At 46.1% G+C, this 26,420-nt stretch overlaps 1 protein-coding gene across 3 annotated transcripts in view; it reads right to left on the reverse strand.

Moving 5' to 3' along the window:
• SPRYD3 (SPRY domain containing 3) overlaps nt 1-26,420 on the reverse strand; it is a 324,679-nt gene that overhangs the window by 186,877 nt on the left and 111,382 nt on the right. For all 3 annotated transcript variants that reach the window (XM_085654647.1, XM_085654645.1, XM_085654646.1), the window contains exon 3: nt 19,225-19,300. In XM_085654647.1, coding sequence (XP_085510773.1) covers nt 19,225-19,300 — 76 coding nt within the window. The remainder of the gene's footprint in view (nt 1-19,224; nt 19,301-26,420) is intronic.

A 26,420-nucleotide genomic window follows, 5' to 3' on the forward strand; every position in this document is an offset into this window, starting at 1 on the left:
AAAGCATTCACTCAAACACATCACATTGCAACTTACTAAAGAAGTAACGGTGGTAATGCCACCACAATCATAGATAGATAATTATGCACCACCACAACAGGCATCATGCATTGCAACACACTACTGTATATGCACATATTTACCAACATGCATAACACCATTATATAACAATGAGCCACTCATATGCACCCACACAGCCAATCCATCACACCATCATACCACCTTTCATACACACATCTCTGCAAAACCTTAATCAAGGAATAGAAGGGGTGAGAGTTTCGATACATTTAGTACAGTGAGTATGGGACAAGGTGAACAGATCATAAACTTCAGAATACCCGAAAGTTTAGTTTTTATGGCAAAGCCGGTAAGAGATCATAATTAGCTAATGTCAGATTCATGTGCCTCTTCTACTCTTTTAATATGAGGAAAAATGAAACACATTAAAAAGAAAATAGGGCAGGGGACACAGTCACAACATGCCTGGTAATCAAAGGCCAGTGTAACACACACAACTGTATGTGTCCCAGCACTCCAGGCCTTTCATGGCATTTGCATGTTTGGAAATCTCCTGTTTTCCCTGTGGTTCTGCAAGCTTATCCTTGTGATCTAGTAACTGAACAAGTCAATGTGGTGTGAGCTGGTTAATGGGTTCTATTCCTACCTTCCCCACTTACCACCTACCATCTCAATTCCCTTAATGTCAAAAATGCACAGCGCCTAAAAATCCTCTGGTGTTAAATGTTATATAACCAATGTGGATATTTACATTTCATCCTGTCAAATGTGGGGAGATGTTCCATTCTAGCAGAGAAACAAAGTGAAATGAACAGTGAAATACAAGCACTGAGAATTAATTGTTTTTTCAGACAATGCAGTTTCAGACACTGTAGCTATTTGATAGACAGGAAGGTCACAAGGAAGGTGCCCAAGCCAATCTCAGAAAGCAGATGGGACATATAAGATTCATAAAGAGTAGGGCCGAGGTGCTGGGGTAGCCTTTGATACACATCAGTGTGGCTGACATCCAGTTGGGAACCTCTAGACATAAAACTTCAAAGATTCAGGCTCATAATCCATTTCTAGACACCAAATGTGATTTTAAGAAGGGCAGCTGAAGACCACAAAAATTGCCATCTGTCAAGCAGTCACTCGAGCTGAGCGAGGAGAAGAAGATCTGCAAGACATCGGCCTGTGACTGGAGACCAAGGCCTGCTAGTCTCCCAACTAGGTGAGGGGATAACACCCAGATAATCCAAGACCACCTGCCCATGGAGCCTGGAGCACTAGTGCTTGCAAAGACCAGTGCGACCTATGAGGGAGAAAAGAGTTTAGGAGGGAGTGAGGTCTAGCGGGGAATCCAAGGGAGTGAACTGAAGTAAAAATGTATCATAAACGCGCACTACCACCCTAAGGTGTCGGGGCACGCAAGCTTGCTAATAGGGCAATGCCAGGTTAGAAGGCGGGCCAGGGTTTAGAGACTCCTACAGACCGAAAATCCAGGTTTTTAGTTTTTTTCTAAAGCAGGAGGAGGTCAGTTTCCTTTTTCAGGAATAAGGAAAGACTGTTCCAGAGACAGGAAGTGCTGCCTATAAAACTTCTCCTGCGCCATTTTGCTCCTTTTACTCCAGGAACAATGATATTGCATGCTGATTCTGAACGAATGGAGCTTGGCAGAAAATACCAACGAAACCAAAGCTTAAAAACATGCGGGCCTGTATACCCTTCTCAATAGGTAACCAGTGGAGAAGCGGAAGGGCAGCTGATACCGATGTTGCCACGTTTCAGAAGATCTACATACTGGGGCTGAAGGTAGATGTAAAGTGTTTGGAGGTAAAGTGAACTTGAAAACACTAAGATGTTCGCATGAGCAGTTCTACACATGCAACATTCTACTCTTTCACAAGGAGCATATCAGCACACAAATGAGTTGCGTTCAGTGCCAGGAACTACTGTAGCAATGTCTGCTTCTTGAGACCAAAACAATATTTGCATTTGCCAATGTTTGGTGTAATGGTGAGGACCTGGCAACTCCAATACCAGTAAGGTTTGACAAAATCCATGCCAAAACAAGTCACACATTGACAAAACCAAAAGGCTGACCATCAATTTCAGCGCCACTGGCTTTGCCAATGCTTGTTAATGTTGTATGTTTTCATTGATCTTATTGAAATTGGTTACACCGATTTTCCATAATGAATATTTTTGGGGGAAATACTAGCATACATCAACATATTTTACTAAACAATGCCGCAAAGAAATAGTACCTAAAACTCTACAGTAGTTTAGCAATGTTTTTTTTCCTACTTGCATTTTTTGTGACCATTTTATTTTGAAAGCAAAGAATCCTCCATCTTGGTTTCAAACTTCTGCAAATATTTGCATCTAATCAGAATATTCTGGGAGCATTATACATAGCCTCACATTACTAAACTTTGAAAATGTGCGCACATATTTTTATGCAGAAAACACTGTCAGAGGTGCAGTCTGAGCTGACAATATTAAAGGCTTTGCAATAACGAACCATAAACACAAGTTTGAACAGCATTAACTCATGGACACAAATATTACCTTAACTGCAGACAATGCCTTTCTCTGATCCATAACGTGGTACTGTAAACTGGCGGTCAAAGGGTATGTGCTGGAAGGGGTTTGGACAAAACACACATGAAAACTTTTTGCCCTTGACCCCAAACAATACGGCCTGAGCATCGGGCTATAGGAATTCCACATCCCTGCCAGCTGCTCAGGATCCATAGTAGGTCGGACCCCAGCATATTAGGAGTAAAAGGCCCCAACCCCCACTATTGGACTCAGTAAGTCCTGCTTGCACCATGGCCCTCTGAATGGCGTTCTGACACCCCATGTGCCAGACTAGATCTGGCAATTCAAAAAACAGTGCTCCTGCGCGCACTGACAAGAGTTTATTTCGTAAACTTGTGTACGCCCTCAACAGATTAGACGCACCAGTGTGCACATCCAAAATTTGGACATTTATAGATTGAAAAGGAGAACATTCCACAGAACAGGGTGGTGGGAGGGGAGTGAGTAATCTGTAGTTAGAGTATCAACCAGAAACAGAGGATGCAGCCTTACGGTTAAAGCGGTCGATCTCGAAGCTGGGGAACCGGGTTCAAGTCTCAGCAACGATGCTCAACATCTTGTGATTCTGGGCAAAAAAACGTACTCTCCCCGTGCCCAACAAAAACAAGCATTAAAAATGCAATATGTCTCACCTTTCATTAAGTTAAAGCCCTTTGCTTTGCTATACAATACCATTAGCAAAGCAAATGGCTTTAACTTAATCAAAGGCGAGACCTATTGCATTTTCAATGCATGTTTGTTCTGTGTTGCTGTGAGAAAGTGGCTCTGTATATACTGTTCCCAAATAGGTACAGGGTGTACAGAGTCCACAGTCTCCAGAGGTTTGGCAGAGGCTAAAGTTAGATATAACCTTACTCTCTAAAGTGGTAGCTTGGTCGAGCAGTAAGGCAGTATCAGAGGACAGTGTAAAGCATTTGTTGCACACACTCAGCCAGCAAATGGTCTCACACACTCAATAACTGAACTCTAGGCGAATGGTTTATATATAAAAAAGATATGCTTGTTTTATTTTAGAACCAACAATAGGTATTAAAATATACTTTCTCAGAATGAAATGCTTTATATAAATACTTTTGCAATATGCAATTGACTTTTGTAGAAAGTTACAAGTGGTTGCAATAGGCAACACAATTCTAAACACAATAATGCATTGAGTTCAATGGAAGTTTCAAGTTATTTGCCACAGATTACTTTTAGGATGACTTTTGAAATTCCAGGACTTGATCCTAGATTCAGTCCTGGGTCAGTACTTGGAATCAAGGGATAGAAGTAGACTTAATTAATGTGATGATTTTTAGACAATATTTTGCTATTTTAAAAGTTGACACTTAGAAGAAATTTCATAGAAAACAGTCAATGATTCCCTATAGAAGAAAATTCAAGTTGCAGGTACAGTATGTTCTTGTTACTTTTGTAATCCAGTACTGGGTGCCTAGACTCAGCACTGGGACCTTTATCCAAAACAGGTAAGTAATTACGTTTTCAGATAGGATACGATTTTTAAAGAATATTTCAAGATTGCAGAAATTGACACTTAGAATAAATTTCACAGAAAAACAGTCAATGATTTCCTATGGGAGAAAATTGGGTTACTAGTGGCAAGTACAGTTGTAAGTATTTTTCAGAGTCAAGTGCTGGGCACCAAGATCCAGCACTGGGAGCTCACCTAAGAGCAGGTGAGTATTTTCGTTTTCGTTACTCGGCTGATTTTTGGTGAATATTTTAAGTTTTGAAAAGTCCACACTTAGAAGAAATTTCAGGAAAAGCCAGTCAATGTTACCCTATGGAGAAAATTGAGTTATCGGTTTAAAGGTAAGTACTCGACTGGCAGAGTTCAGGTTCTGGGCATAGACTTAGGGGTCTCCCAGGGTCAGGTAGGTACAGTTGGTTCACCCTCAGCGGCACAAGGGCGGCCGGGTGCAGAGAGAGTTAGGCCCAATGTTATCCTAAGAGAGATCGGGGGCCTTGGTTGGTGGCTGCTGACTAGCAGGCCACGCGGCTGTGGGAGAGGGGCTCCTGATCACTTACTCAGGGCAAGTGGGGAAGTAGATAGGTGTAGAGGTTGCACTGCCAGGGCCACTCGGGCGGCTGGGTGCAGGGTGCTTTGGAGCCTTCGGGCGCTCAATTGATTTCAATGGGAAATCTCCGGTTTAGAAAAAGACTGCAAGCTGTGGGACGAGGATTCTTCAGGTGCCACCACCACTTCGAGAGGTAAGTTGGGTAGTTGGAGGATAGGTAGGTACCCCGGGATTGGGCACAGGGGTCCGCGGGGCACCAGGGTGCCTTTTGGTGTCGGGAAATCTTACCCTCTGTTGATCGCGGTTGGGGGGGCACCTTGTTCTGAGGCTGAAGGCTTCTTCCGGAGTGTCGAGGGAGGTCCCTGGGTGCCAGACTCGGGGTCACAGTCGCCGTGGGGTCATCCTCGTGGTCTTTGTTCACTCGGGCACAGGCCAGGCTTGGCTGGTGCAGAGTGTGCTGGGTTCCGGGCTGCTGCCAGGGATTAGAAGTCGATTTTGAGTAGAGCCTCTACTTCTAGCTCTAGCTCTTCTTCGGATTTTGGAATCTGAAATCTGGGGAAGGAAGGTTCAGGGTGCCCCTAAATACTAGATTTAGGGGTGTTACAGGTAGGTGAAGGGCAGGGACCAATGGGTCCCTGTCCTGGGGTGGGTACACCCCCTATCCTGCCTCTCTCCTGTGGGAGGGGGGCAGTAGCCTAGTCCTGATAGGGTAGGGCCTCCCCTCTTCAAGATGGCGAGAGCCCGGAAATGTGCTTCACCTCGCCTCCCCCACCTGAGGGGTGGAGTTGGCAGGCTGGCACATCCCCTGTCCTTATTTGGGGTTTCCGGCCAAGCTTCCCGCCAGAGTGGGGGGTTGCAGTGGCCTGGGGAAGCTCACAGAGGCGGCATGCCTTTGAAGCTTCCCCCTGCCCATCCTGGGGGAGGAGATTTAGCACCTCGCCCAGGATGTGCATTGTTGCAGGCCCAGGAGAGAAGGGGCTCTCCTACCCAGGGGTCCAGCAACATGTCTGCTGTGTGGCAGCCTAGGCAGCCTCAGAACAGACGTGGATTGTAGGTTAGGTTTTAGGGGGCATCTCTAAGATGCCCTCTGGGGTGCTTGGTACATTAAATCCCACCCTGGCATCAGTGTGGGTTTAATGTGCTGAGAAGTTTGATACCAAACTTCTCAGTCTTCAGTGTTGCCATTATGGTGCTGTGGAGTTCATGTTTGACGAGCTCTCAGCACCATGTACTCTTAAATGGCAGCACTGCACTTACAGTGCCCAGGAATGGACCTGGGTACTGTAGGGGCACAGGACTCCTGCTCCTGTGCCCACACCATTGGCATAGGGCACCCAGCTAGAGGGGTGGCTGATGCATGCCATGGAAGTGTAGGTGATGGGCATGGCAGACAGGGATGTGTGCCATGTCGACTCTGTTTGGTCTTGCACCCAGACACCCAGCCTGCAAGGGCAGTGTGTGTGTGTGTAAGGGTACAGGGCTTCTAAGGGTGGCACAATGAGTGCTGCAGCCCTTCGAGGCGTTCCCTGGTCACAAGGCCCTGGGTACCTAGTATACCATTTACCAGGGGCTGACATGTGGCCAGGGTTTGCCAATTTGTGTTTTTAGGGAAGGAACATAGGCCCTGGGCGCCTGATTGGCAGGAGTCCAGGGTACACTCAGTCAAAGTACATTCAGCAATTCAGCAAAAAGTGGGGGCATACCATGCAAGAAAGATGGTACTTTCTCACAGTCGCCTCTTGGGACATTCAACCACTATGATGTTGGGGCTCACGTTGGGGGCGAGGGCTGGATGGCGGGTAATTTGATGTATAGCTTACTATGTATTGGCTCCAAAATATTTGTGTATACATTTGTAAGTAACTATCCATATGTGTCGTGCTTTGACTTTATGCTGTTGATAATAAATACACCCCGAAAAGTTATTCTCTGACCAAACTTGTTCTTTTGGTTAGAGAATAACTTTTCTGGGTTGTTAATCACGGTCTTTGTAAAACGGGGTCGCAGAGGGGTGTGTGTGTGTGTAGGGGCGGGGAGGGTTACAGGTGACAAACACTCGACGTGTCCCCTCCATATGAAAATGTAGCATTAGACCCACCTTCCTGGGAGGGGAAGATGGGGACCTAACATGTAACGGAAGAGCAAGAGTATTATCATCAGTGTGAGACCCGTAGTGTTGAACAGACTTGCTGGCACAGTCATGACTGAGGTGCTATCGTAGTTCTGTGAACCAGCACACAGTGCTGCAGGGGAGGGAGGGAGGGAGGGAGGGAGGGAGAGAGAGGACAAGAGCGCACGCACACACATTAATAGCAGGAAGTTCCGCAAGCCAAGATGTACACACATTGTGTGTGCGTGTCAGTGAATAGTGACAGCTGCAGCTTAGGAGTGAGGTGGCATGGGTGGGGTAGGGGCGAGTGGCTGTGTGTGGGTGTCACCCTGAGAAAGATGGAGAGTCATAGTGGGTGGTTGTGAGAGCCGAGGGTCCAACGGGTCTGGACAGAGTGGCACTGCCAGAACCAAGTATGCCTCAGTACTGTAATACCTTACGGTGCACAGGTCATGATTGGCGTACATCGGAAGAGCGGAGTGTACCCCATTAGTGTAACAGCAGAGGGTGTATAAGGTCTTGGTCGAGGTACTTTGGCACAGTGTGGTGGCTCTGTAACAACAGATTGTGTGCTCGTTCCGTTTGAGATACGCTGTCTGAAGTGAGTGTGCCCCTGTATTGTACAGCGGAGGGTGCGACAACTCCGCATTAAAACACATTGGCAGAGCTGAGCTGCAGGAGTTCCGGGACTATAGGAGCCCAGGGTGCAGAGGGTCTGGATTTAGGTAGGTAGGATGCGTCTCAAAAATGGACGAGGGTTAAGAGTTCCAGAACTGAGGTACATTGAGAGAGTTGTGCGCGCCCGAATCTAAAACAGGAGAATATGGCGCTGTGCATCCTTGTACTGAAAGAGCAGAGTGTACGGCATGTGAGAATTGAGGTACACTGCCGGAGCTATGCTCGCTCTGGAACTGAAATAGCAGAGGATGCAGCAGCTCGAGATCGAGGTACACTGACAGAGCTGTGCACGCCTGGTACTGAAATAGCAGAGGGCGTGGCTTCCCAGGAATCAGAATTGAGGCACACTGCCAGAGCTATGGCGCCCCTGTAATAATAAGGGTGCGGCGGGTCAAGATAGAAGCCCATGGCAGAGCTGTCGGAGTGCTCGGTACCTGACGCAGCGACGTTTACATTCAGGGTTAAGGTGCATCTCCGGCACGCTGGCAAGAAGCCTCGTGCTCACATGCCTGGTCCGCAGCCAGAAGCAACAAACCCCTATTTCTATGACAACTCAAAGTAAACAAATTTGGCATCAGGCTGTCCAGGTGAGTGCATGTGCACATCTGTTTGACCGTGCGCGTGCATTTTTTTGTCCGTCCGCACGTGTGCACATCTAGCTTTTCAATCTAAACCGATTACAAAAGGCCCTGCAGTTGGAGAGCAGCGCTATGCACTGCTAACGCCAGGCGAGACCTAAAAAATAAATGTGTACATCTGTAACGAAACTGGTGCTCATGTAAAGCGCTCTGATACCAGATATATTCAAGTCTAGTTCGCGCTATATGAAACTCTCCCAAAAGAAATAAAAAATAAGTAACATTGTTCAGATCGATGTTTCTAACCGCAGATTCCTCACCTAATGAATAGAAACCAAAGCATTACCTTCCTCAGTGGTGTGGCTGTGAAATGGATGAGATCAAAAAGCCCTGCAAGACCGAACAGTCAAAATGCCCATCTCAACAGACCTTACTGTTGAGGCAATAGTGCTTCATGAAGGTGTGCACTGATGACCATGTAGCAGCCTGAGAGACATCCAAGACAATTCAACAATGTAAGTGGTTCTGAGGGAATCACTTCTATACATATTATCGATTCAAAATAAGAGGTTAAACAATCCCTTTACACATATAGATTATAACAGCCCTATTTGAGAGACATCATAACCATTGTGTGACCAGGATATTTAAAACATTTAGGAGATTAAACTATCTATTTTTACTATTTACACATTTATGCACTTCACAAGCAATCTTTGCACTTACTATTCAGTGAGTACCCTATTGAATTATATTTTTGAAAGAAATGCTCCAACATACCCTTATAATATAAAATAATTTATTTTCCCAGATTGTGGTTTTCTTGAAGTCATCTTCATGTACAAGGAGATTGTGTAACCTCTTATTTCGAATCAATAATATGTACGAAAAGCGAGTCTTACAGAACCACTTACATTGCTGTATTGTGATAATACCAGGATCTGAGGGACGCACAGTAACCGGAGATTGCATGTCAATGCAGACTTTCTGGAGGCAGCTTCTTAGCCAAAGCGTAGCAGATCTTCATACAGAAGACTATTCATTGTGATATGGTCCACTTCAGCGCCGCCTTAACTCTTTGTTCCAGAAAACCCCCACAAAAAGCTCATCGTCCACCCAATGTACCTTAATACACTCAATGTGACAATTAAGTGGTCTTTTGGGATCCAAGAGATTAAGTTTCTCTTCCTGTTTCAAGGGGTGAGGTGGACTAAAGAATGTCACAAGAGGGAGAGCTTGTCGGACAAGAAAAGGCAACACTTTCTTTGGCAGAACGCAGCCAAAGTTCTTAACACCAGACTAAGAGAGCCTGAAGCTCACTAATGCAACCCTCTGATATTTCCCAATCAGAGACTTTTCAAGATTAAGAGGTGTAATGGACAACTGTACCATAGCTCAAAAGAGGTACACATTAGGAAAGTTAGAACCAGGGCTCTGGTGGCAACATATGTTGCAAACCTTAAAGAAATCTCATTGCAACAGTTGATTTGAACAAGGGCAACTGGTTCGGCAAACATAAAAAGATTGTGAGGGCCGACAAGTAACCTTTACCAATGCCCACTGAAAGGCCTTGCTGGACCAAAGATAAAATGAACAACAAGGTATCGGACTGCTTGACTTCCAAAAGATCCATCTGGTGGAGGGCACAGAAAGCCACAAACCCATTGCCAGATTTTTACAGGCAGGTGCTTTCCCATAAACTCAGTGTGGTTTTGTTAAAGGGTGCCTGCCTGCCAAATTCACATCAACAACTTTGGAAAGTAGGTCAAAGGTTGCTGCTCATCCTCCACAAATGGAGATGCAATTTGCGAAGACCTGGGTATAAGAGCCTGTCCTGTTGCTGCAACAGAAGAGGTTATGTTAATCGGGATTTGTACAGCACGTAATCACCGGCAGGTCTCTTATCGCTAAGAGAGAGTGGCTGAAACCCCACCATTGGCTGTCAGTATACCTGGTCAGAGCGCATGATCAGAGCGTATGTTGTTTCCAGGGATCTGTGAATAATAAGGTCTTAAGTTTCTTCCTAAATGGAAGAAAGGCGGTTTCCTTGTGTAGGCTTTCTGGAAGCTTGTTCCTTAGATGGGGGATCAGGACAGAGAAATCTCGCCCGCCCCTGGGAGTTTTGTTGAACTGCGGACAGGACAATAGGCACGTAGCTCCCCAGGCGCTTCTTGATGTATTCCGGGGCTTGCCCATGAAGGGATTTATGCGATGCAGAGGCCCTTAAACCTGGCTCGCTGCTTTATGGGCAGCCAGTGCAGCTGCTGTAGCAAAGGTGCGGCATGTGAGCGTCTTGGGAGCTTGAAGATCAACCTAGCTGCATTGTTTGTTGTTACTTGCAGCTTCTCTGGTAGTCCAATATACAGGGCGTTGCTGTAGTCCAGCCGAGAAACAATCATTGCCGACACCACCATCTGCAGAGTTGAAAATGATAGAAGAGGTGTCAGTTTCCTCAGTTGTCTCATCGAGCCTACACAGGTCCCGACCACATAGGACACTTGGTTCGACAGGGTGAGCTTGGCATCTATTTTGATGCCTACGCTTTTCACAACCGGCACATATGTGGGTGTGGCACCTAACTCTTGGGGCCAGAAGAGGTCAGTCCAAGGGCTACTTTGTGCTAATAGCTAGGACCTCTGTTTTGTCAGGATTAACTTTGAGCGAGTTGCTCATCCAGTCGACTGTGTATCGGAGGATACTTTCTACACACGAATGGGCTTGAGAGGAACTGTCGATTTGAAGGATTAATTGGGTGTCATCCGCATAATTGAACACCTGAAAGTCCATTCGGGCCAGATCTGCCACTAGTGGCTGGAGATAGACGTTGAAGAGCAGTGGGGACAGCGCAGAGCCTTGTGGGACTCCGCAGGTCAGTGCCCCTTTGTTCGACACGCAGTCTGCTAGTTGGATCCTTTGTGTCCGGTCTGTCAGAAAGGAGGAAAGACGTTGATGCACCACCCCACAGATACACATATCATAAACGTGGGCCAGTAGCTGATAGTGATTCATTGCGTCAAACGCGGCTGTGAGGTCTAGCAGAATTAAGGCACAAGGCTTCACGGTCTAGTATTGGAAAGGTGGAGAGTATCTCACTGTGGTCGCATGGTGTTGCTTCCGCAACCAGGGGGCCGCCTAGCCAAAGGGACCAAGAATCTGAACAGATAGTGGTCCGACCAGCTGCAGGGTCTGATATTAGACAGACTGGCCGGTGTGAGTGGTCCAAATGAGATCTAGGGTGTGTTCCCCATCGTGGGTGGGGGATTCCACAAGTTGTTGTAGCCTCTTTGTGCTCATGGCCTCCTCCAGCTGACTGGCCTGTGACTCTCTGGGCCTCTGGTCCCAGTGGTAGTCAAAGATCCTCCTGAGGCAGCAGCTTGATCGACGACAAATGCTCAAGCCCATAAGTACCACACTTTCCTGGCCCAGTAATTCTTGATTATGTTCAGAAATCAGGGTAGGAGAGGTAGCAGCAGTAAGGCAAATGAAACTACTATTCTCCATCCTAGGCAGAATGAGTCTCTGTGAGAGAACCATTGCACAAAAGTGCTGGCCTTGCGCTTTCTCTGCAGTCTCTGCATCTCTGATCAAAGAGACCAAGGTAGGGCTGTCCCAATTGCTCGAAGGCACTCTCCGCCACCTACGGGTGTAGCTCTCATTATGATTTGCTAGGCCTCACTAGCTGAGTTCATCCGCCATGGCGTTTAAAGATCCCACTAGGTGGTGTACAATCCGGGAGATGCCCTGACAATGCCTCCCGGCACAAAATTCTGTACTACCTGTTGCAGTACCACATGGTGGAGGTGTGGTCTGTGAGAACCTGCACCAACCCCCGCTTTGATGTTTGGCAGGAAGGTCTTCAGAGCTAAGCAAATCACCCCCAACACCATCAACTTGATATGGTGGAGTGTCTTCACAACAGACCAGAGCCCTTGGATTCCCACCTCACCCAGATGACCTTTCAAACTCAGTAGTGATGCATCGGTCACCACTGTCAACTGTGGATGCGGCACAGAGAGGTCTGCCGTCTGTCCAACTATGGTCAATCAGCCACCACTGCATATCTTTTAAAGTCTTCTCCAAACCCTGGAAATAATTGGAAAGGTTCTTTTAGTGATTGGCCCACTAAGACTTCAGATCCCACTGCAGGGCTTGCTTGTGCCATCTAGCATGGTCGACGAATAGGATGCTGGAGGCCAGTAGACCAGAATGCTCAGAGAAACACTCACTGACACCCCGGACAGAAGAAGAAACATCAGGACCATAGCTTTAATGTCCTGACCTCAATCTAGACAGAATTCCTGAAAGTGCACCATATCCAGGATGGCTCGGATGAACGCAGTCCTCCACAAACAAGTCATTTGTGACTCTGGCAGGATAACAAAGAACCACAGCAATGTAAGGAGGTTCACTATCGACAGGAGCTGGTCTGCAACTTACTATAGTGAGCCCACCTTCAAAAGCCAGTCACTGAGGCAGGGCAAGACTGGTATCCCACACCTGTAAAGATAGGGAGCAACCACTGCCATCACCTACCTTTGTCAACACCCTAGGGCACTGGTGAGGCCTTAAGGGAGCATGACAATCTGAAAATGCTCATGACCCACCTTGAACCGCAGGCGGTGTCTGTGGCCTGCAGGGCAGGAATGTGAAAACAGACGTACTCCAGTTCCAACGCCACCATCCAGTCTCCTGGATCCAAGTTAGATAGAAGCTGGCCAGCATGAGCATCTTAAATTCGTCCTTGAACATGGAGTTGAAAGGCCAAGGATCCAAAATAAGATGAGAGCCTCCTTCAGCACAAGGAAGTAGCAGCAATAACATCTAGTCCCAACTTCTGAAGCAGGTACCTTCTCTATGACTTTTTTGGTGAAAAAAGCCTGCACCTCCTTGCGCAAAACGAGAAGAGGGTCCTCCGAAATTTGCTGAGATGCAAGCAGTGAGTGCGGTGGGTCGAAAAGGAATGACAAGACATAGCCCCATTGGATGATTTGTAGGACCCACCAGTCTAATGTGATGTCCTCTTAGCCCTGGAGGAAGTGGCTGATCCTGCCTCCTGCAAGGTGGTTGTGTGCCATTAGGGGCACACTAAAGACGTTATGAGGTTGTGGCTGAAGGGACTGAGAAGCATGCTGTTACCGACAGTCAAGGGGTTTTCTGTTGGGCCATGGCCCCTACCTGGAAAGGGATTGGAGGCTTGTTGTGCAAGCGCCAGGGCCTGTTGGTGCCGATACGCAACGGGAGCGCACCGTGGCTCGGTTTAAAATGCCCCAGGATGCTTCACTTTTTCATATAACCAGCAGGATCCGTCAACAGGCATGTGCATTAGGGATGCTTGGACATCCCAAGAGAAGCCTGTAAACCTCATCCACAGATAGTGCCAAAGTACCACATTTTACCAATAGTCTATACTATGTATTCAGTGGTGTCTAGGCCTGATTGGATGACAAACTGAGCCACATCTCAGCCCCCTGTATGGTTTGGGCCAATGAGTCACACAGTGTTTTCTGGGGCCCAAAGTGCATGGGTGTAGCATCCTAAGAGGCAGATGGCCATGACCAATCGTAAAGAAAGGCTGACCAATGAAAATATTCTGGTCCACGGTGACATGCAGCATAACGATCGGCCTGAGGTCCAGTTAATAGTTTAACCCAACTGTCCAAGAGCGTATCAGTGAGCACCTCATTGGAGAGCAAGAAAGGTTCAGTCACGGTCTGGCAAGCTGCAGGACCTCAGTGAGGATGCTTGTTTTTAGCTCCACAGGGTGAAGGATGTGCTTTCCACAGTTGCTGGTCTGTCGGGCAGAGTTGTATGGGGCAGGTGGGGGGGGGGGGGGCACCAAAGCAGCATCGGGTGAAGTATCCAGTGCACAGACATCTTGCAGGTCCACATAACGGTTTCCAAACTATAGTCAGGCAAACTCGTCCCCATCATCCCAATTATCTCCATACGTCTTATTCTCATCAGAGTCTGAGCCAAAACGTTGCTGTCATGTCTGTAGCTGACTAAACTAATAGTATTGAGGAAAAAATATTTGGAAAAGGGACGGAGCTTTGAATCAGCAGTGAAGGCATGAAAAGAAAGGAACAGATGTCAGCGTGCATGAGTTGTGCTTACATGTGGCTCACTTTGTCACTTCCAGAATGGAACAAAGTCAGCACGGAGCAACACAGCGCTACCTACCGGTACACAAGAACACTGCTCTTTGAATTTCCGGATCCAGTCTGGCACCTGGGGATATTCAACAAAGTGAGGAATCTGCGGTTAGACTCATCCAACGTAAAGATAAAACATAGGAAGCTCTCCTTCTCTTGAGCTGCTTGTAGGTTTTCTAATTTTATATAGACAGTTGCAGATTGATTAAACACTTTCATCTATCGCTAGAGAATGATAACCATATGCAGGCAGCACTTACATTTTTCTGAATGTTATGACAGGATTACAGTAATGTGATTTTCCACAAAGTTAACAGCAAGGGAAACACTCTTTCAAAGCAGGCCGTAGACATGAAGCTTTTTTTTTTTTTATAACTCACTGCTCCAGGCTAAAACTGAAATGTGAAAATGAGGATTTTCAACTGCTTATCTCAAAGAGGCACCGGTCACCTGACTTGGAACAGGCAAATCTTGACGATTTACTGTTTTATTTAGAGTGCAAAGAATCACTCATACACGGATTCCTGATTTAGATATCAGCGGACGGGTACTCCATCACAACGGTGAAGGATATCCCCTTTTGCTGACATAAATGCCATAGAATATAGTGGGATCTATATTACAGCGGATGAGATATCAGTCACCGTTGTGACAGAGTAACCCGTCCGTCAAGATCCAAACCAAGCCGTAAGAGACTAAGAACAAGTAGTAGGCTTGCAAGAGAAAGTATTTGTAATAGGGGAAAAGATGTGCCAGAGTGGTGGAAAGTAGATTACAAGAAAGGGGGGTATTTGGATTAGGTCATACCCTAAATCCATGATAAACCATGACAAAAAAGTAAGCTCCTTCTGGAGGGGCACAATGGTCATGTCTGCTACATGCAGAGTACAGGTAGGAGATAATCGAGTTGGTGGGAAGCCAGATTATTCATTAATCCTAATATGGAATATTCAGCAACACCAACCTATGGTACACAGAAGATGCTAAAAACCATGACAGGATACTGTAACAAAGTAGGGTCCATCAAATACGAAATTGCTATAGTACCGCCCCATTAAGGTCATTGGCGAAGAGTCGACATAAGGAGAAAAGATTATGAACAGAATGGGGAAATCAGACCAATCACAACCGCTAAACAGTCTACTTAAACTCCAATAGCCAACCTACACATAAAGTTTCAGTAAAGTCAGAAATAAATATGTAAAGGGAAGGCAATAATTACCGTGAATGTTAAGGGAAATGGATTCTATTCCATTTCCTAGAAGTAACCAGTCAGTACAGGATGGATTCCATGTACGGAGGCATTTAGTATTGTGTTATCACAGGGCAACTAATATTCAGCAGGATTCTTCAGTGCTGAAAAGGAAGTAGTCAATCTCTTTCAACCAGATAAATCTCTCAACACGTTCATAATGTGCTTCTTTCTTCCCCCAGAGAGAAGATTCATAGAAGGACCTTGACCCTAACTGAAGTGATCTGGAAGATGCCACATGAATATTTATTGGCATTAAAGATTTATATTTTATGGAATGTATGACTTTACAACGCTTCCGTTGTAACGCATGCCTTTACCACGCATGTGTTACAACGCGAATGCCATCACCACAAATATCCTTTACCACGAAAATGCCTTTAACACGCATACTTTTACAACGATTTTCTTTGTAAAATTATGCATGTTAATGGCATTTTCATGTTAAAGGATATCACACTAATAACGTACCCTTTAAATTTACCCCTGTGCGACACCACCTCCTCATTCCCCCTTACCTCACCTCGATCTTCCTTCGTGACGTTGCACATCGTTAAGAGAAAGCGGAAGTGTCCTTCCATTTCCCCTAACGACGCCGATTGCCTCCACATCTCTTTCTTTTAATGTCGTCAACAGGTGATTTTTTTTATATTTTACTTTGAGGGGTGCCACCCCAAGCCCCCATTTTTAATCCCACGCTTTTTTGGGGGGGGGTAGAGGGGGGGGAGGGGAGACCCCTCAAACCCCCTTTTTTTTTCTTTTACCGTTAGCACACATGCCTTTACTACGAATCTCGTAGTAAAGGTATGCGTGGTAAAGGCTTTTCGTTGTAACCACGCATGCGCTGTAATGCATGCGTGGAAACGGCCGCGTTGTAGTGGCCGTTTCCCTATTTTAAGTAATCTGGAGACGATATAACAACTACGGTTTGCAGCAGGCTAAAGACATTAAATAAAGCAGTGCTATAGGAGGGTGTTCCAGGAGTATACACGTTTTGTAGAACATATATAAATGAAAAGAGTTTTAAAAATGTTTTCGAAGCAATTTTCAATTTAATGAACTGTTTCTCAATAACCTTTAGGAGATCAAAATACAGAAAAAAAATAAAACTAGTGCAAAGTTGCAATACTTTGTGGTTTCTAACACTTTTTGTCTGGTGACTATGTATTGGATAGTCGTAACTGGCAAACTTGGAACTAAAAATCAAAGGCAAATCCAGCTTTTATATACTATTGGGAATTAGTCGTCCAATTTCAAAAGAGGACAGATTAACAAAACTATCCTACACCTGCGGAAGTAGTCCGTAATTTAGTAATTCTGGTTGATGCTCAACTTTGACATCTCAGGGGAATCATGTTGCTAAAACAAACTTCTATCATCTAAATGTTACAATATTTAGTTTATTCAGTGAACCATGTCACAAAAGTATATGCCTTGATTCAGTCCAGATAGGACTTTGAAACACAGTTTATTTTGCCACTTCAGATACCCTCCACCACCAACAGGTGTTGGAACAGAACCCTGCTGCAAGGTAAATGACCCAGACTCCTAAAACGGTGAACACAGTACCGATCTTGAACATGCTTCACTGGCTTCCAGTGAAAAGAAGCATTCGTTTTTAAGCCATGAACACAGTCCAAATGACAGAGTTTCAACAATCTCTCGGTTTCTTAGCCAATAATTTTATTTCCCATGTTCTAAAGAGAGCATTAAGCACAGCCTATGCTTTTGTATTGCTATCCCTAAATCACGTAACTGTAAAGTTTGTGGATAGAGCATTTGCAGTTGCTTCAGCTAAAGCATGGAATGTCCTTCCCCTTATTTTTCATTCCGATTTTAATAATCTCATTTAGGAAAGCTCAGAATTTTTTAACATTTGAGATCACGTTCTCATTTTTAAATAGTAGATGGTTGTGGGTTTTAAGCGCCAAGAAGCCTCAGGGAATGTGCACTATAGAAGTACCAAACCATAAACCATATACCAAAGTAATAGCAAATGTAGGTTGGATGAAGGATAGGTAAGGAAAGAGGGTGTGCTTTATGTTATATGTTGTGTAGTGATTATATAAAAAGGTCTACTTTAAGTAGACTCTAGTCGGCAGCATAGTGCTTTATCTGCCAATGTAGCTCATAAATCAGCGGCAAACATTTCCCTATCAAAACACGTATTCAAAAAGAGCACAATTCATCAATTCACACTATCAGAAAAACTACACAGCAGGCGTGCAAGGATGCCCAACAAAAGGGCAAAGGCAGCATCAGAACAATCATACGCCATATAAAGAGAATATGCACAAGCAACAGAGAGCAAGCACCAGCAGTGAAAGCTTACCCGTCCCATACGCCATATAAAGAGAATATGCACAAGCAACAGAGAGCAAGCACCAGCAGTGAAAGCTTACCCGTCATGCACCATCATGCAAAAATGAAAGCACATTATCACACGCATCATGTAAAGCACAAGCAGCAGTGCTAGCTAATCTCATACATATAACAGCTAAAACAAAGACAGCAGCAGTCTACAATAATACACAGGTGTACAGGTCGGTACTGGAGAAAATGTCTTACTACAACACACTCCCCAAGAACGAACATGCTCACCTCCACCAGACAGACTGAAGAAAAAAAAACATGTACTGAAACTCTATTCTGAAGGGCGAAAAGGTAGTATCGTTTCTATGCCCAATACAATACTGAGCTACACAGTTGGCAAAGAAAGGTGTCAAATCTATAATGATTTGCAACAGTGTTTTAACATAAGTGGATGTTAGAGGAGGGGTCAATGGACTGATTCACAAACTGATTTCACAGGTCCACTGAACAAGACACCAGAGGATAACAACTTATTAACCGACCTTGGTTGGGTCATTAAGAATGAAAGGCTTGCTAACCCTGTGCCAAGCGGTTCAGCCATCCAATTCGATCCAGGAAGCAGGAAAAGAGCAAGGAGTAGTGAGCAGGAGACAGGGTAGAAACCATCTAATCCAAACATTAAAACCACATGAACATGTTCATACCACAAAAAGTAGTAAAAGAGGGATGTGTGTGCCACCATGCAGGGAAAGCAACAGCTGCTGTTGGAATAGCAGCCTGGGGAGGCAGTTTCATATCCCAGTAACTAGGCAAACACAAGGTAAAATTCATATATTTAATGGTCAATGCATTAACAAAAAGTGTGGGCATCAGAAAATAGCTAGGTCGATCGACTGTGAAGAATCTAGGCTGACACGAAACACGTGGACTACGAAAGAAGGAAACAAGGCTTTGAGCATGGACAGTGTAGTGGCTACAGCTGCTAGAGACCTGCCAGCTTGTAATGTACATTAAAAGGATACAGCAAGGAGTAGGCACAGAATGGGTCTTAGGAGTGGCACACTGCCATCATGAGGGGAGTACCCAAAGGAGGCATAGCAGTTTAGTGTCCATCTCGTTCGGTAAATGCATGATCGGAGAAAGGAAAGAAACAACCATAGGGACAGTTTCTTCTCTTACAAGAGAAGAGGCATGAAATTGGGAGGGGTGTGTCACAGCAACAGTGTTCTACTGTCTCATGCTAGTTGAGGATACAAAAGGAAAATAGAGTGAAGGTTCTCAAACCTGCGCCAGGCTGTTACTTTCCATTCAGAATTCAACTGAGGAGAGTTAGGTAAATCAAAGAGGCACCCCTTTCAGGCCCCGTGCAACATGTGGAGGGATTACAAAGTGAGTGGATGGGGTAAGGTGAAGTATGTTAAGGGAGGATGGCAGTGAAGAGTGAGGTGCTCGATTACAGAGCCACATTTTCATTTTCTAAACAAACATGTATCGCCCGTTTAAAGAAAACATGAATTACCTCAAAGTAATTATTGTCCTTTGTTAATGGGCGAGGGGCGACGTAGCAGCCAACTTCTCCAGAATTCCCGTGGTAGCTGAAGATTGGGAGACAAGGACCCAGTTACTACCTCGGATTCACAAGTTACATAATATTTTGCCCTACACAAATCACTGAATGCATTAAAAGTATACATATATGGTAATGGGGCAACAGCAGGATGTCCTCTGCTACTAATGCAGATCCATTTCATACTTGGGGGGATATGCCCTCAAATAATGCAGATACAAAAGACAGGTCTTTAGATGTGTTCTCACGGACGCTGCCTCCGAAGCAAAGGCCTATGGAAAGTGCTCTCTTTCTAATGCGGACAATGGAGATGTAGACAGGACTGCTGTTATTCTGTCAAAGTTACCAATGAGGATGAACCTTCTTCCTAAGCCTAGAAACAAAACACTCTGAGGACGTGAGACTTTAGAAATACAGCCTCTGCAAAATATCTCTGCTCTAATCTTAATCGCAAATTTTGAAAACCAGTTCATACACGTGAGACGGTCATAATACGAACAAACAAATATAGACAAAAACACAAAACACCCAACTAGAGGGCGAAGAACCAGGTACACAAGTGGCAGAAGAGGATGTTCTTTTAATTAACTACCCAATCCAATTGTTGACTGGCATGGCACTTGAGGATTTTGCTTAAAAGGCAAATCTTAAACAAAAAGAAAAAAAAGTTACTTACCCATAACTGAGGTTCCCATGAATTGGTATCTTCCATAGATTCACATGCTTGAATCATCCCAGTCATTGAGCTGGAAGCCCCGCGGTATTCATAGTGAGCAGCAGCAATGCTCATCATAATTTGCAAAGCTTTAACATGGTCACACCATTAACCTACATACATCATTCTAGAAAGAACCAAAGTCCAAACAATCAGGAGTAGGCCCAAAGATTAATATTTCTCTCAGCATTTACCATAACTCAGATTTCTTGGTACAAATGTGAGAGGTATTTGTAAGGAGAGTCCAAATTTGGGGAGCAGGATGGGTCACATGGGAATCTGCTCAAGATACCATTCCTGGAAAACTACAGTTATATGTAACTTTTTGCTTCGCCGGAATTGAATCTTTCAGAGATTAACATCACTTATTCAGTCTAGAAAGCCGTCATTTTGTATCATACAATTACTTGTAGATAGTGTAAAAGATTTCCCAACTTAGTCAAAAACATGGCGTAGAACTGCTTGTCCAACTGTAGTGTCCCTCTGCGCTGCAGAATCCAGGCAATAGTGCTGGGCAAACATGTGGCTCTTTCTTTCCAGGTCACCTTCCAGCAAACATCTTCCACGGATACTCCAGTGAAAAAGACAATTTATGTAGAAACACTTCTTGTCCAATGTGCTGCAACCCTGCTTTGCGAAGGATGGCCAACTTTACTGTGACAGTAGACTATGGCAAACACCCAGCGAGCTATACTCTGCTTCAAAAGAGACTGTCCTTTTCTGATAGGATCATAAGCTATGATTAGTTGATTCGATTTCTTTATAGGACTTGTTCTGTCCATGAAGAAGTTTAGACATCACCCAATACCCAGTCTTATGGAGTGCTCATTTTGCTGCAGTCTTAAGCTCAACAATCATGATAAGTTCATTTAAATTAAAATCAGATAGCACTTTAGGAATAAGGCTAGGATTTGTTTTTAAAAGGACGCTCGTCACGAAAATGTTAGGAAGATTCTTTTACTGCAAAACCATGAATTTTACATACTCATTTTGCAGAGGTTGAAGCCAACAGAAGAGCCAGTTTCCACGAGAGAAATGTTATTTTTGCATTGTATATAGGCTCAAAAGTGCTTAATATAAAGGTAAGAAAGTACTGCATTGAGTCGCCAAGGAATGAGAGGATGTTTGAGGTGGAAAAACTCAAAATAATACTAAGAGGAATTCCTCTATAATTCTGAGGTCTCAGGGAGTAGGCTGATTTTCTGCTCTTCTGTAACATGAAATAGCAGCCAAGTGGATTCTTACTGTAGCATGTCTAAGGCCTGAAAACAAAGACTGCAAATGGTATGGAAGGATCTGATGTGGAGCCGAGAAAATTGGGTGCAAAGTTTGTGGATTACACCAAATACAGAAGCACTTCCATGTAGCTCTGTGAGAGTTGGTAACACAGCTTTGGCTTTAGCCAGAAATTCTCTGCAGTCATCAAAAATATCCAAGTAGTAAACTCATTGTTTTGAGGAGCCATGCCAATACACTTAGAGAAGCCTGCTCTGGGTGCAGACCTTTGCCAATGCTGCCAGAAAGCAGGTCAAGCAGAGGTGGCAACCGTATGTGCAGTTGCTCAGATACGTAAACAAGCTCTGGGAACTAACACTGCCTTTGCCACCACGTGGCAATCTGTATCAGCAAACATGATAACCTCTTTTTTCAGAACTTTTGGGAGAAAAGGTCACTCACAACCCCCCCCCCCCCCCCCCCCCCCCATCGCCCCACTCACAAGGCCTAAATTCAGTTTGCCCAGCAGCGGAAGATCTTGATCAGTTGAGTTTGCTACAGTTCCCACTTGTGGAACATGCTTAGCTACTAATAAATGTGGTGCTTGATGGCTCAAGCCCAAATGTTCTGAGCCTCCTCAGACAGGGAAAGAGACAGAGTACCCCTTGCTTGTTTACCTACATCACAGAGAGGGAAGACTGCAAACATAGAGCAATGGCTCTCATCTCCAGGAGATTGATATGAAAGGCGAGCTTCATTTGCTTACCATAAGCGGGTTACTGCCAAATTCTGTAAATACCATGCCCCTGCATTCCAGAGAGGCATCCATTTTCATCACAAAGCAGGAGTTCAGCTGAAGGAAGGATAATCCTACTACTGTACTCTCACATTGGTTTCACCATAGTCAATAAGGTGTCTGGTGTTATGGAGGTATAGTCTAACAATTCTTGGCTTTGCACAATGTTGGTCTAGCTTTTCCTGCATATTCCGACAGCAAATTGGAATCAAATGATTGCAGGATGATCTAATTCCTAAAACAGACTTCAACTGTATCACAGTACTGGTCTTCTCTTGAAGCAGCTCTTGTATTAAGATGGAAAATCGCATTAAAATCGCTCTTTGGATTGGAACACTTTGCCTAGGTTTGTGTTCAAAATGACTCCGAAAATTGTATATTCCAGGGGGGTGTTAACAGTGATCAGTCATTAGAGACACACACGTTAAAAAACAAAATCTGAGTGGCATTCACAGGGAGGCGCGGCCACGCCGGCAACCACGATGGCCGCACGGCACTGAAGCTCCGCCGGTAGACTCCCACATAAGCTGTGATATTCTACTTCGGGCCTGTCTCTTTAGCCAGAGTGGAGACCTGATGGCCTGGGCTGTGGATTAAAACCCAGCTCCCCCAGTCACCGGGGAGGATCCTGGAGGCGCAGAGGGACGATCCAGTCGGGACGGCGAACTGGGCCCAGCATGCCTCAGATGCCAAGCGGAAACCGGGGCCAACGGTGAGCCAGAGGCCGGGACCATCAGGGGCCACAGGTGAGCCTGAGGCCGGGAACATTGGGTCACGCCGGGGCATGGGGCCACACCCAACCCACGAGGCCTCACTTGATTGCGCACACTAGCGTGGGTCGCTGTGTGGCAGTGTTGTGGTGCTGCTGTGTGTCTCTGGATAGGCCGCGCCGCTCCTTCCCCACTCGGCAGCCGTATCAAGCCGCCTCAGCTGTATGGTGGCTAGCCCCCACCCCCTTTGAGGCTTCTGGCCAGGAGTTCTGCCCACAAAGTTTGTGTGACACGACTTGACCAGGTTCGCACCGGTGAGCTACGCAGGCAGCTGGTGAGGGCCTGTGCTTAATTGGGAGCAGGCACTGTGCTGAGACTGGGGAGGGTCAGAGCGAGTCTCACCCATTCATCTCTCAGTCTGCACACAGGTGCCTGGAGCTTTGATTGGCGGAATTGGGGCCCGCACCACTATATCTAGCTGTTTTATTGCCCCCCGGAGCTCGCCCTGAGGAGATTCTTGTGTGGGGCTCCCACAGCAACTGTGCACAGGCGGCATAACCAGTTGGAGGCGCATGCCCTGGACTCCTCCGGCCTGCTGCTGCAAAAGCTGACCACACCCAGAGGCACTGGTGTGTCCAACTCTTGCACCTCCACCTAATCCTACCTTATGGGCCACACAGACACCAAATAGCGAAAGCTGCCTTTTGAATGCATGGGGGAGCGCGAAGAGCTGACCACGCCGGCCAGGACAACAGAGATGGCTGAGACCGCATCGGAGCTGACGCAGCAGACCACGGTGGAGGCCCTCATGGCAGAGAAATGCGTGGTCTTCAGGGCCATGGATGTGCGTTTTGATGCATTCGCTGGCAGGCTGCATGTGATGAGCAAGTGCCTGGACCGCCATCAGACCCGAATGGAGGGTGCGGAGGAGCGGGCCTTTATTCTGGAGGATGGTGCCACCACCCTGTTGAAACACCTAGAGAAACTGGAACGGCAAGGCAAGACAGTAGCTGTGAAGAATGAGGACCTTGAGGCCAGATCCCATCGCAATACTCTCTGCATAATTGGCATTGCGGAGTCCAAGACCTCAGGCAGGATGGATCAGTTCGTCGAACTCCTCCTAGTGGACCTGTTCGGGGACTAAGCTTTTTCAGTGGCGTTCCTGGTGGAGCGAGCCCATCGGTCCTTGGGCCCAAACCCCCCCTCGCCCCCGGGCTGCTCCAAGGTCTATTATTGCCAGCATGCTGAATATCCACAACACAGTTTTGCACGTGGCGCGTGCCCATGGCCAGGTCCAATACCAGGATGGTACCGTCTCCTTCTACCCTGACTTCACTGGTTGGTTAAGGAGGCCCGTCGAAAGCTTGCAGGTGTGAAGGTCTCGCTCAAGGAACTGTGTCTGCGCGATGGTATGCTATACCTCGCCGTCTATGTGTTGATGTGCAGGGCAAATCACGCATTTTCAACACCCCTGCTGAGGCCCAGGCATTCTGCAAATCTTATGCTAAGGATCGCCGCAGTCCATCGGAGAAGTCTCCGGCACAATCCCTCTGGATCTGCATGCCACAAACTGTTCAGAGCTTTTCCCTGCAGATTGATGCGGTGGTCATGGAATTACCAGGATTGCCCGGGTGCTATACCCATTTCTGAGGGCTCAGGCGACATCAAATGATCACCAGACTCTGAATTTTCGACTTGCTGCTCCTTTTCTGGACGGGGTGGATCCTGTGAAACAGGTATTATACTCCGGATGGGGGGCCGTGTTTGGGTCGACCGCCACAACAGTTAGCTGTGACTTGTAGCCTCTCTGTTTCTATTTCTCCACAAACTCCTGCAAATAATTAAGATCTCAAATACTACAAGTTATAATGCATCTTCAGAGGGCGTTACTGGCGAGTCGTAGCCTACTCTCCCTGGTATGTATCACCAAGTTTGTACTAGGTATTTTGTTTCGTTTCACTAATGGGATGCAGTTGAGATTAGGCTTGCCCAAGCTGGGTGGGGTGCGGGGGATGGAAGAGGGTTGTTTTGTGTTTGTGTATGCACCACACTGTGAGGGTAACTGTACTGCAACATTCTGCCAATCTGAAGCACAAATATTGCCGGAGGTCCCAGCTGCGGTGGCCCTGCTCAATGCCGAAAAGTTTTTTACCTCTCGAGGGGCACTTTCTGTTTGAAACACTGCAGAAACTTGGACTCCCTCGCAGATTTACATCTCTGATTAAACTGTTATACACCCAGCCCACAGCTCGTATTCGCATCAACAGTTCTTGGGACGTCTACGCTTACACTTGCGAGGGGCACCAGAGAGAAGTGCCCTCTCTCCACACTTCTCTTTATCATCGCTATGGACCCCTTGGTGTGGCATCTCCAGGAGAAACACCTTTGGAGAGGGTTACAGTTTAGCACAGGGATGTTTTCCATGATCACTTTACGCAGACGCCATACTACTCTTCCTCGGACACCCTTCAGAGAATCTGCATCCTGTAGTCAGATTCCGAGATTTGGACACATTTCAGGACTCTTGATCAACTTGAGCAAATCTGAGCTCTTCCTATTGGCGGCGGCCACACACCAGTTTCAGAGTGACCTCCCACTGCAGGGGAGCGACGATACTGTTAAATATCCCGGTATCCACAAACATCGTGATCGAGAGCAGGTCCTCCGGCTAAATTATGGTCTAGCAGTGTGCAAACAAACCACAATAATCGAGACATGGATAAAACAGCTGCTGTCCTTAGCCGGATGATTGTTCATAATTATGACGGTCGCACTCCCCCAGTTTCTTTATTTCTTAACATTACCATCCCTCTCACCAATGCCTTTTTTTTTTTTTTTTTATAATCGATATGTTACGTAGTCTCCTGCTGCATTTGGGTGGGCTGCAGACCATAGATCGGGTGGAGAGCACTGATCCTCCCGTATGCGAGCAGCGGCTTTGGAGTGCCACATTTTCACCTATATTATTGGATAGCCCTGTGTCACTAGTCGTACCATTGGTACCACGCCGACGCCAGACTGCCTTACATTTGTGTTTGCTGGGATTTGGCAGTTGGCGTGCCGCTGAACCCTAGGGTGCGGCCATTATCCCCCACATACATTCAGCCGCTCGCTACCAACTGTTGGGCATGTCGTCATTTAATGCACCAGCTAGGAAAAGGGCGGCTATACTACCCGGCTGTGCACTACAAACTACAGGTGAACTATTTCCAGGTGGGCATGCTATCATTTGGGAGGAGAACACATGTTCTCCAACGGCTTTGCCATTAGACAGGTTCATTTTGCATCGCATCCAGAACGCTCTCTGCGCCCAGGTTCCCTCCAACCCCATCGCTCCAGACTTCACCCCCTCTCCCTTCTTATCAACAATGCCAGCGGTGAGCATCTGGTTTCAAGGTTATACCACACCCCTTAGACACGGTGCCCACCGCACACAACAAGTTGCACGAGGTGTTGAGAGTGGAACTGCAACATCCATTGCCAGATGATATTTGGTATTACTCCCGTCTCCAGATCAAGTTAATCTCCCCCAATCACAAACAGTTACACGAAGTTTCTTCTGAGCGCCTACATGACCCTCAAACTCATGGCCAGGGTAGACCCCCCTCCCCCCACTACATGTCCCCAATGCAGCGCAGACAATGCCAACTTTGTTCTCCTAGCATGTTCATGTCCACAGTTATTGGTTCGATATCTTTATACGAATATCTTA

The sequence above is a fragment of the Triturus cristatus genome, chromosome 4_1 (genome assembly GCF_964204655.1).
Source record: "Triturus cristatus chromosome 4_1, aTriCri1.1, whole genome shotgun sequence".
Taxonomy (NCBI): domain Eukaryota; kingdom Metazoa; phylum Chordata; class Amphibia; order Caudata; family Salamandridae; genus Triturus; species Triturus cristatus.